The following is a 12,726-nucleotide window of genomic DNA, read 5'->3' on the forward strand; positions in this document are numbered from 1 at the left end:
AAGCAGTGAGGAGTTGGTTTTAAAAAACAAAACCCTTTTTGTATTACTAACCACATCAGAAAAAAATTGAAAAGTTTATTGTGTGTGCTTATCCATACCAGTTCTTAATTTAATCATCAGTATTTGAAATGCCTTTTTTTTTCTCATTCATTTAAAACAACTTGATGACAGTGTTTATATATATTTTTTTTTTAACTGTCTTATAGTTTCTGACTTATCCTGTCTTGCTCTTCTAGAAGGAGTTCTGGAAAGTCTACAAAAATGGACTTCAGGGAGAAAGTAACACAGGACATAGCTGGTATTCATTTTACCTTGCATTTCCATTAATCATTGGCCTTTTTGTTATCCTCATTGTCATTTTTGTCATATGGAGATGCCTCTTCAAAAAGAAAATGCGTAGACAGTCGGTGTACGCGCATAGGGGAGCCCACGAAGCGATGGGTGATGGCGCTGTGGCTGACGGCAGAGGTCCACTTCCGCCACCTCTCAGCATTGTTCATTCCCCGCAGGAGGAAATGTATGAAGTCAGTGGGCTTTCTCCAGGAGGTCTGAGCTATACAGATGGACAGTCAGACTCAATATCCACAAGGCTCTCAAACTGTGATCCTCCTCCTTCATATGAGGAAGCCACTGGTGAAAGCAGTATGAGAAGAAGTGAAACTGAACAACATTTAGATCCACCCCCGCAATATGAAGACATTGTGAATTCCAGTTCAGCCAGTGCAATTGAACTAACTCCTGTTGTCACCAGTGCTAAGTAAAGCCAGAAGAATGCTATGGACATTTTAAAAATTACTAATAATTTTGTAGCACTTTATCTTGGCTTATTATGCATTTCTGTAATTTAAATGGACTTGTACAATGAACTTCACTTTTGTTTTAGATTGACTTGTTCTTTGGGTTTGGTATTTTTTTCACTACAGCAGGTCATAAGGAATCTGTATTGAGAGTGTAGTGCAGGTACAAATGTGGTGCTCTGTCATACTTTTCAAAAGTACCTCTGCTTTGAGGGATGTCACTTGTTTTATTCTGAACGTTGTCCGCATTCCCCACAAGACTGGTGGAATCCCCCTCCCCTTTCTTACTGCAGACCGTCAGAATTGTCCGAAATAGGGAATCCTTAAGCAACATTTTAGATAGTTATTTACACTAAAGGGGACTGATTTTTGCAGTATTGCCTCTTGTCTGGTTGGTTCCTTTCTCTCACTTGGATTTTTGTTACAGTCTGCACCCTGTCCTGGGCCCTTGGAAGGCTGAGAGCAGTATGCCTTTGTGTTCAAACCAGTACCTCGTTAGAGTATTCTGGCTTAATAGCAATAATTTCAGAGTCCTAGCAGAAGAGGTGTATTCTAAAACTTTTGCTATTACAACTCAAAATTCTGTAAATGTTTAGAACCTAACAACTCAAGATACTAACTTGTGAATTTAATAGTGTATATTTTTTTTTGGTCTATGTTCTGCCTTTTCTCTCTATTTTCCTCTCTGTTTTTACTTGTGTATTCTAGAGGTGAGAAGTGTGCATGTGTTAACTTTAGAACTCAAAAGTTCATGCAATGGTAAATAACGAAATACTGAAATACTCAAGAGTGGATAAAATCCTGATCATAGTCTTCCAACCATAGTCTTCACTGGGACCAGGATATTACCCATAAACGCATAAACCCAAAGATATTACTTTCCTTTTAAAAGGGGGGAAAAAAAGGGAAAGCATTCAGCGTGTGTGACTTTTTTTTTTTCCCCCAACTATGAAATAAAAACCTCTTCCTCAAAACCTGATATTTTTTTGCCTCTTACGTACTTAAATGTACTGTGTGTGCACCTTGTATTGGTGACGATGGAGATCCTTTGCAGAGAATATAGATACCTTTTTTCAACAACAATTATTTTTATCACTTACCTGTTCCAACAAGGTGCTTCTGTTGCAAAAGTTAACAATATGTTATAATCAAATAAAGCTATTTACATTTTTCATTGTTTCGAAGAACACTCTTAGTGCTTTTATCTGTGACATGAATTTTTAAAGCACAGTCCGTTCTCAGTGTACACAAGCCTTTTTTTTCACAGCTCTTAGGTTATAGGTGCTCATCAGAGTAAGAGATGCTGGGAAGCGTGGTAGCCCAGGCTGGCTCCAGAAGTTGTGTGGCTAACCTGGCTCTCCTGGCTCCAGCAGTGAGCTGCAGAGTCCAGCTGAGGTAGGGCAGAACTGTGAAGACCCACCGAGTTGGATTACTAAGAAAACAAAGCAGATGCACCCCCAAGCATTACTCTGGAGTGACTTTTTGAGGCTGGATTTCTGTCGGACTTGGTACAAGGTAGAATAGAGGCTTGTGCAGAATTTCAACCAACTGGTTTAGACACTGATGATAGTTAAGCTAGTGCAAACTGTAGTGTGGTGATTCTTTTTTCCCAGCTTGATTTAAAAGTTCATCGCTCAGTTTAGCTTGTGAATATTCATCTCAGTTTTCTTTCCCCCTACACCAAGGCAGTGTGCCATTAGCGTCAGTATTGTTCTGTGTTCTACTAATCAATTAGCACCAATTAAATGTATTTAACCCTGAAGGACTACTGTATTATGTTGGCTTTCTTACTACAGAAACCCAAACTGCATCTGGTTCCAAAGACCCCGAATGAAATGCCAATGCCACCCATTTGAAATTGCTGTTGACGTCTGAGGTGTGTGCTGGTGTCTACAATCTCGTGGGGGCTTGGCCCATCTTTTCCCTAACGAATTTTACACCAAGCTGCTGAAAAGAAATCTATGGTCATACATGGGTGTGCATATGCACACTTCTGTAAGAATTTGATATAATGTACTGACAAATGAAGTAAGGATTTTATAATTAATTTTATGTTCTTACTTTTGGCAAAGAGTAGGTTGCCTAAGTTGTCTACCGGGGATCTTCGGTTGCTAAAGCAAGTTGTATTGAGAGTTAATGGATGAATTCCAGGCCAAACTGTTGTCAAAAATGTAACTCTTCCTTACATTTATTATTTATAATAGATATTGGGCAGATAAATACAATGTGTTTTGGACACTTGCAGTAAGAATTGCCTGGGTCTTGTTTTTGGACCGCCTGACCTTTTCTTTTGAAGTGGTTTTAGCTCTTGTGTGTCCTGAGTTGCCACTTGTAGAAGATAAAGCTCCTTTTATACTGAGCAAGAGTTTTGTACTGCTTTAGGCAGACATTACCAAAACAAAGTGCCTCATCTCAACATGCAGGAACCACCTCAAAAAGAGCTGGTATTTCAATGTCCGTGCCATATTGGCATCTCCCGTGCCTGCCTGCACAGCTGGCAGTTTTAGCAGAAAATTCTTTTGTTTGGATATAAGACTTTCCTGTAGGAAATGCATGGAGATCACCCATTTCACATCAGGTCATTCAGCAGCTGTCATCATCCACTGAACATGGGCAGTCTAGTTTAGAGATGAGCTGGCTTTTCTTTTTTTTTTCTTTTCCTTTTTTTTTTTTTTTTTTCTTATTCTATATTCCACTGCCACTTTTAATAGCTTTATGTTTCTGGCTCCTAAGTTGAATTTCTTGCTGTGTCCTGTAGATACTTTTATGTGCAATGCAAAAATGATGCTTGTCTTTCCAAAAAAGCCACAACCAAATATCTAAAATGATCTATGAGTTGGATTTATTGGGCTATGCCTTTTCCATGTACGTGAGCATGAATGCCATTGTGGGCCATAAACTTATGCCTTGGTGAATAAATTTCATAATTAAACAAAACTTGCGTGCGACAGTTATCCAAATGTATTTCCTCTAAGACATTAATAGCTTTCTCCATGTTGTAGTAATGTTGAATTACAAAATACTTTATTCTGTTTTGTGAAATGTGGGAATAGCTTAGTATTGTGTCTGGCTTTTCTAATCTGAAAAATAAAATTTTGTTTGTACTGGGTTTTTATACAGCTTTTTTTTGCAAATCACTTAGTAGTTTTACCTATTGTGTAATTGCATTGTCGTGCAATAAATACTACAAATTTACAGTTGTACCTCTAAAGGTTTTGCGAATCTGAATGCAGTACTATCTTGACTGATGACGTGAATAGTCAGGATACTGCCTTTCCCACTTCTGAATGTAACATTGAATTTCATCTTGTATTAGGATTGAGATGATTTATCTACTAAAACTAACTTAAATATGTGTAGCTGTTTTAAGAAATTATGGAAATTAATTATTTGCTTAGATGATATTTAGCATTAGTGGAGGTTGTTCTGTCTTCACTTGGATGTAAATAACCTCTGATTACAGTATTGCATATTTTAAAGGGGTTTGGTTTACATTAAATTATCCTATTTAAACATTTTTGCCTATGTTTATAGAAAATTTTTTGTAACATTTGTTTTTGGATATGCTAAATAAATTTTTTTAAGATGCCTCATGTTTCAAAATATCAATCCTACACAACTGCAGTGAGAATTAAATTTGTGTAGTTCAGTGATGCTCTTTTAATTTCCAGTGTTTTATGTACTTGATCATTTGCAGTGAATCAGTTGTTTTCTTTTGACAACTTAAAATATAAATACAATTTTATTTTCAAGTAGACTTGATATTCTTTCAAGATTCGGGCTCATTTTTAATCAGATTTGTGAATTTGTTTATTTTCCATTTTTTAAAAAAAAGCACTTGTAGCTACAGCTAAGTAACAGGCAGAGGGAGAGCAGAAATTATTACAACAAAATGAAACAGTACACTGTAAGAAAAAATGTTTAAGTCAGGGGCCTTAATTTCGAAGTCGACTTCAGCCATTTGAAAAAAAAGTGATGTCAAGATTTTGCATCAGCTCTGTGAATGACGCATTAATAGCGAACAAGGCGGGGAAAAAACCCCAAACCCTTGCCTAATGATCCCTACCGGAAACTAAAGATTTCCGTTCCAGTCAAGGCAAACTTCGTGTCATCCTTTCTCACTCAGCTGCCCGTAAATGGCACAATGCGTGCCTGGTATTTTTCGCTGGGTTACTGCACGGCTGGACTCTGGAGCTGTTAGTGAAGCCCCATAGGAGGTACGTATCTTAGAGTTTCATGAACGCGAGTGCGGTTTTGTACTGGTCAGAAGCGCCCAAAGAGCTGAAGCAACAAAGCGTGTGTGACTTCCTAAGGTGTCAAGTGTGTGGTGTGGCACCTTGCTCCCCTGGGTAAGCTTTTATTTGTGTAGCTGAGACCAACGCCATCCAAACAGAACGCTCCGTGTTTGGTAAGTGGTGTTTGCTGTGCGCGTACACGCTCGGTGTCCTGACCATCCATCCATCAGCGCTGGCAAATGTGTTTGCACATGGTTCAATGCATGATTGCCTCTGCATGCCTGGCTTCTAGCTATTGGAACGTGGCAGATACAACGTTAAACTGGTATCGTGAATCTCGGTGTCTATAAAAAAAATCGTCCCGCCAGGTCACTAGTGGTGAATGTTCATTATTTATTGTTTTGCATGCCCTGAACGCTGTTCTCTGCCACTCTAAATCACACTGATAGATTCCCTTTTATCTTCTGCATAATGTGAACTTTGTAAATATTTCCTAGTGCTACTTGCTGATTTTTAAAAAGAAAAAACATGTTCAGCTGAAAGCAGTGAGGTGACATCTGTACTATTTCATTGCTTGCTGCACACACATTTGATTGATTTGCTACAGGGTAATTGAACTTTGAGCTTTGCCAGAAAGTTGAACTACGCTTTTCTTCTGCAGTGGGATCTCAGTAATTGTGTTTTTGATTTGGCAGTGAGTTATTGAATGCTAAATAACAAGTCGGTGCAAGAAAGGCCTGGCCTGTTGTCTCTTGATTGTGTATGTTACGCAGCATTTGCTTATGGTTTAGCTCTCTGCAACAGTGTTTGCTGGAATATTGGGAACAGCGTTTTCTTTCCTTGTCCTGTCTCAGTGTATCGTGCAATAAAAACACACTGCTGTGCTGTTTTACCCTGTCTCAGAAACAACAAAATCTAAGACTCAAAACAGAGCCTTTTAGTATGCCCTGCCCTTTCCTTCTCCAGTTGGAAACTTTGTACGTACCGGCGTGGTTCCCAGCGTGAGTTGAGGGGCTTAAAGCAAGAAGGAAACAAGTACTCTGAAAATTTATTTTGATACTTCCAGCAATTAAAATCTCTGCTTAAGGAGTAATCTGTACCAGACTGTCTCCCTGGCCGTGGTGTAGGATGTATTTTCCCACAGAACAGACCCTGGACCAGATTCCGTAGGTCAGAGGCTCCCAATTTAATTTTTTTTTATTTTCTCACTCAACTGTCGCCGGTGGCAGTGGCACAGCACCCACTCTGCCAGAGGCAGGCATCAGTCTGCTGGGACATGCGGTGAGGCACAGGCTGTTGTCAGCTGTGGCCTTTTAACTCCCAGTCTTAACACAGCCACCACACGTGGATCGTTTCCAAGATTAAAACCACTGAAGACAATGTTTCCTGCCAGGATTTTCGGTGAAAAGTGATACTGTCAGGGAAAAGCAAGGACAAAGGAACCAGCTCAAAAGTTTGTCCCAGCTGGTACGCCTAAACTGTCTTATCACAAGTCATTTATTTCCGTTTGCTCTTAGAATTGCTGTTGGTTTTTATTTCTTCCTTTCATTTTTGTATTGCTTGCTTTTCTGTTTGTGGTTCTATTGTAATCATAGTTTTTACCTTAGAGGTGGACGAAGATGAAATATATCTGCCCTCTGGAAGAAAACCTCATGCACGAGAGTTGGTCAGAGTATATTTTTCACATGTACCCACCTCGCCAGAGTTTTAAATGAAACCCAAAAGTTCCATGCTGATGTCTGCTGTGTCTCCCAATAGTCATACCTCAGTATCCCCTTTTCTCCTGCAGTCTGAAGGGCCTGTGTTTCTGAACATTAGCTTGGTGTCGATAAATGGACTTCTTCCATCCAACAGCCACGTGAAACAGTGTTTTGGATCGTTTCCAACTCACCTGCGACTTCAAGCGTGCTTGTAAAAGTGTAATAAAGGCCGGGCACACTTGCACATTCATTTGCTAGTAGTGTAAGCAGCAGTAAGCGAATTCCTCTGGGAAAGCACCTGATGAGCGGGGAAGGTTGAAGGTAAATAACCAACTTGAAAATGAAAACAGCTGCCTTCCACGCAGAGGAGATGCTGCCCCCAAACCTGAGACCGACTCTACTGCATCCGAGAGGGTCTGGCAGAGGGTCTGTGGCGCGGCTGCGTGTGGTCTGCGGGCAGGAGCTGAGACTCGTGGGCTGCCAGAAGGACCGGCGGCCTGACGATTAGCACAACCCAGTTGATTGTATGCTCGTCCTTCTGTGGGTTCTGCCCACAATAAGCGTATTGTTATGTTGTCAGGGTCTGTTCTCCGCCTGTGGGTGGGTGCTCACCAAAATTTGAGGGGGGGTTGCAGCAGAGAACAAAACGTTGCTTTAACATCTACGTGCCCCTAATGGTCTCCAGGGAATGGCTCTGTTCCAGGTCAGCTCGGCTCTGCCAGCTGTGCCTGGAATAACTTCCCTGTGCCCTCGGAATAGCCTGTGAAGCGCTCCTCTACGGAGCCTGCGCTGGCAAGGCAACCCAAGCCCTACTTGGAGTTGTTACTGGCCGTAGGAATTGGTATTAACATTTATGTAGCTATTTCACTCTCCGTCCGAGCTCCAGATTTTTTTTTAACAGTTTAATAACTGTTGCAAAATGAAAGGATGCCTAGCACATTTAGTCAGATATGTCTAGTAGTGGTAAAAAGTGAGATGCCTTTTTTTTTTCCCTGTTTCTGGCGTTTTTTTTCTCTTAACCAACTTGCTGATTTTTGCATTTTGTTTAATAACACTGCAGAATAATAATACTTCCTTGTTCGTTCCTTCCTAAAATCTTTCAGATGCTTTTATATCAAAGTGTGCAAAAGTTGGTATTTTTATTGTGCAGATTCTTTAAAAGAAATGCAGCGTTGGAAATAATTTCTAATGTTATATTCTCTTCTGTAATATTTTTCAGCCTTATAAAGTGTTATTTGGAGCTCAGTTTCCCTTTTCTTACCTATTTGTGCTGGCACCTTCATTACCTTTCAGCCTTTCCACACAGGCAGCTTGGCTCTGTGGAAACGCTACCGTCTCCTCCGTTGTCAGGAGAAGTGTTTAAGAAAAGGGTTTTCTGTCCCGCGCAATGCTTTCAGATTTCCGCATTTACTGTCCTGCATCAGCACAACATTGGCAGCCTGAAGACTGTTCACAAAATCATGATACCAGTGCCGAAATACTCCCTGTCTCGGGACTGTGGGCAAGCATCCCCAGCCCACGAGGAAGGCTGGTTCTTGCCCCAACCTTGCCATTCAGCCACGGCCCTGCAGCGAGGATTTGAACTTGGGCTTCCTCTATTGCAGGGCATTAGGCTTTTTTGCACATTAGACTGGGCTAGCAGTCCTCACCTTTTTCAAACTTCGAAATGCCTTGACATTTCCTTCAGTATATGCAGATTTCTGCGTAGAGTGAATTTAAACTACTTACTATAGTCTTAATTCACTTATTTAACTTCTCATGGGTTGCTGGAAAGCAGACCAGTAGTTTTCTGTTAAAGGATTTGTGGGTTTGAGCTGCTGCTCTTAGTTTTTTGTGTGCTGGTGACACCAACCTTCCCATGACACTTTTTGGATCACAAATTCCATCCGGAACCTGAAAAGTCCTTGCCAGTGCTGGTTTTCTTGCTTGTTTTTGTCAAAACTGGCATGGTCCCATGAGCAATTTTAGCTTCACTGTATTAAGTCTTCAGTATAGCAGAGTTTATTAAAAAAAATTCCTGAGCAGCAGTAGTTGATGGTTATATGATTGACTACGGTGATGTCTTCTAGCAACTTGGCTGAAAAAAGATCATCCCACATTGCTCATTTGTCCAGAGATTTCCACATTGCTGTGTAAAAACATGTTTATCATGTTTATCGTGATGAGGCTGGCAAAACCACCTCCCTTCACCAGTACTCCCTACACCAAATTTTGTGCTGTACTGTTGAAAAGGCTTCTCCAAGAGCGACATTAAAGGTATAAGCCCCATTCTCAGACTGCTGTTTCAGGGGCAGGGCATATGCCAGATTCCTTCCCAGGCAGCTGAGTAGCGCTATCCCCTATCACCAAAACATTCGCTTCCCTCTGGAATGTCCTTTTACAGCAGCTCTTGTGTGCCGGGACTTGCAAAGGACAGAGAGAGAGACCTGTGGAGTTCATTTTGCTGTCGGACACAGGTTTTCAGAGTAAGACGCAGCTTGTAGACCTTTCATCTGGCATCTCCTCTGTGCTGGTGACAATGACAAATGATTGGCTTGCTGATAGTCAGCAACAATTCAATAATCCTTTCTTTTAAAGAGATTGCTGTTGTTGAAGAGAGATTGTTGTGAACAAATGCTCCTCTTCCACAAGATTTCACAGATGATATGCTGCAAGACAATACCCTGCTATCCCTCTTCTCTTCATGGCATTCCCCTCTGCTTTCTCAAATCATAGACTCATAGAATCATAGAATGGTTGGAGTTGGAAGAGAGCTTAACGATCATCTAGTTCCAACCCCCCTGCCCTGGGCAGGGACACCTCCCACTAGGCCAGGCTGCTCAAAGCCCCATCCAGCCTGGCCTTGAACACTTCCAGGGATGGGGCATCCACAGCTTCTCTGGGCAGCCTGTTCCAGTGTCCCACCTCCTCAGGCTGCGATGACAGTGAATGTCACCATCACAACCACTATCTATGTTGATCTGAGGCTGGCTAACATTCGGCATAGATGTGATGGAGGTGTCGCTAAGTGAGAGAGGTGGCAGAGATGCTGTCCTTTCCCCCTCCTGAAGAAGAGCATCCAGCACTGATGGAGAGCTCATCAACAGGACGTGGTCCTGGAGCGCAGGCTGCTGTGGTGCATGCCCTGTGGTAGCAGCCGCTCTGCCTGGCCTGCTAGCTGCATTTGACCATAAAGTAACGCATAAAGTAAGAAGCAGATGCTGTCACCGGTTAGAGGCCTTTTTTGCTTCAACTCCAGCCTCTTGCAACATGCTGCGCATGACCAAAGCTAATGTGGAAACAATTGCTCAAGCTACAAGAGAGAGAGATATCTGCAGGGCCGTGAGACCTATGCTGGTTGCCCTTTGGCCTGAGGGAGCCGTTCTGCTTTACAAACCCCTGCGCTGCGATGGACCTCTCTACTTGAGAGATCACTTCTCTCCTTGTGCCAAACACATGCAACTACAGGGAGCAACATCGTGGCTGGATTTGTGCTGCAAAGGAAGCTGGATGACCATCAAAAGCCTTCCAGGTCCATGGAGTTGCCTCTCTCTCTCTCAAAATCGTGTGGCTTTAATTTTAATTTCTTGAGGACATGTTGTAAAAGCTGCATTTTTTAACAAGGCTTTGAAGGCAGTATAAAGAAATTATGTGAGTGTGCTTTTGAAATGTTCCTGCCCTCACTGTCCAGTGCCTGATACAAATTGTTTTCTTCACTTTGTTATTTAAACTGCTGGCAGGTGAGTTAATTAATTTTAATAGAATGCTACTGGGTGGGTTTGCCAGTCTAATTATTGGAAGGGCACTCAGAAATGTTAAAAGGTCTCTTTTAATGTCAAATCTAAGGAAAGCGATGTGATTAAATAATGGTCTTGTATTTTTCTTAAAAAATAAATAAAAAAGGAAGAGAGAAAAGGAAGAAGCCAGGTCAATTGAAGCAATTACACTAGTAAGAGTACAGGCGTGCTAGAAGTCCTCCAAATCCCTTGGTTATGTTCATGTACACGTATCTCTGATACCTTTCTAACTTTATTGTCTATATTTGGATCTAGTTGACACAGTCTTCTCTGCTTTGACTTGGCCTGCGTTCATGCCGTGGCTGATATCAAGATACCCGGTGAATCCACAGTGAGGAAATCATCAAAATGGGAATAGTGGAGCAGTCACGCAGTACAAACCACCAAACCACCCTCAACCAGAGATACTGGTGTGCTAAACTGGATCGGCCAGTGCAGGCATTCGTGGTATCTGTGTGACAGAGTCAACCTGGAGAGAGGGCTAATGGGAGGCTGGTTGGCGTGCAGCGAGGCAGCGGGGAGGGAGGCGTGCAGGAATGCTAAGGTTATTCCAGCAAACGTGTAGGGATTGTCTAACCGGATAGGTGCTTTCATTCCTTAGGATTTTTAAAATCACCTCTTTGCTCCTTTGGTGGTGTGTATAAGGCTATCTCTATAGGGCAAGTAGATAAAGTGTCCCCTAAAGCCAAGAGATTTGCAATGTTTTTTCTTGTAGAAGAAAATAATTTCTGTCATCAACACGTCTCCTTGTCATTTCCTTTTTAAGGCTCTGTCTGTAACAACAATAGAGTTTGGCCTTAAGAAATCAACAGAGTGGTTGAAGTTGGATTTCTAAATATGTTTACGTATTCACGTATCAACTCCACTCTACCCTGGGCGTGGGAATACCTCTGAGGTTAGAGTAGCAAGTTCCTGTACCTGCTTCTGGCCTTAAATGATTAAATGTGTTGAACGGCTGACTTGCTGCAGTTGAAAAGCACTGATAAAGAACTGAGCAGAATTAAATCTTGCTGTATTTCAGGTACTTCCCCTTTATTCAGGTTTCTCTTGAACTGAACTCTCTTCAGAATACCTCTTCACAGATTAGTCTTTCTTTTTCATTCTAGCCTATGCCAAGGAAAATTTATAATAGAAGTTTTCTTTCACTTGTGTATAACCTTGAGAAATATTCTTTCTGCTGGTAGTTTCACTAAATTTACAAAGAACAGAGTTGAGCAATTTTGTCTAATCTCATCATGTTGGAAAAGATGTATTAAACTTGGATTAAGAAATGAACAGATTAAAAATGTTGTGCCCAAGTCCATTCTCATTACATCTTTCCAAGCTTTTATCTGTTGTTGAGCTTTGTTTCTGTCGCTAATAAAACAATATGAAACAAATAATGAAATATTGATTTAGCAACTTGAAACTTTTTTAACACCTATTTTATTCAATGCATCCATAGGCACTGCAGCAGAATGGAAGTTTTATTGTAGGCTGAGTTGAACCTGTTGGTTTGAGCATGACCCGATGAAATTATAACATAGCAATAACATTGCAAGGCACATTTATGCCACCTGTTCCATGGTGGAAAAACAAAGAACGTTTTGGTGATGGCCCCAAACAATAAATCTGGATTTAGAAAAGAAAAACAATTGGAGCTTGCAGTGTTAGGAACAGCCTAAGATGTTGCACATCCTCCTTCTCCCACTGTTGCTCAGGTGCAAAGTTCTCCCAAGTGTTTCTTGGTTTAGGCATCCTTAGCTGCTATGGTCTACTGGGTTAAGGGCTCAAAAAAACCACCTTTAAGTCCTACAACACTGATTCAACAGATGTTCGCCTCTCCCTATCTTGTCTATCGCTTTCATCACCTTTTCATTTTTGGAGTGGGCAGGAAGGAAGGCAGTCAGGTTGCATTGCTCCATGATCAGTCAGTGGTAGGAAACGAAGTTAAAGGGTCACGGTCTGTTAGCAGGAGGCAAGCATGAAACAGTTTTATTCAATCTTCCGTCAAAACAATGAAAAATCTATGACCTGAGCCCTGTGTTATCAGAAAATGAGGGAACTAGATTACTGCAAATCATGTAGTATGTGCAGAAAAAGTGTTTTCCTTGGGAAATCAGTGATGTAAGATAAGAGGGTTCTCTTATTCTGACCACTCTTCAAACATTCGATATTGTGGCCTTTGTATTTTTAAATATCCCGTGACCTTAAAGAAGAGACCATAAAATACTGTCCG

At 41.3% G+C, this 12,726-nt stretch overlaps 1 protein-coding gene across 2 annotated transcripts in view; it reads left to right on the plus strand.

The window, feature by feature from the left end:
• Nucleotides 1-4,386, plus strand: part of PRRG1 (proline rich and Gla domain 1) — a 35,627-nt gene extending 31,241 nt beyond the window's left edge. For both annotated transcript variants that reach the window (XM_063343678.1, XM_063343689.1), the window contains one exon: nucleotides 237-4,386. In XM_063343678.1, the coding sequence (XP_063199748.1) occupies nucleotides 237-761 (525 nt within the window). In that variant the 3' untranslated portion in view covers nucleotides 762-4,386. The remainder of the gene's footprint in view (nucleotides 1-236) is intronic.
• The last annotated feature ends 8,340 nt before the right edge of the window (nucleotides 4,387-12,726 follow it).

This window comes from Chroicocephalus ridibundus, chromosome 1 (genome assembly GCF_963924245.1).
Source record: "Chroicocephalus ridibundus chromosome 1, bChrRid1.1, whole genome shotgun sequence".
NCBI lineage: Eukaryota > Metazoa > Chordata > Aves > Charadriiformes > Laridae > Chroicocephalus > Chroicocephalus ridibundus.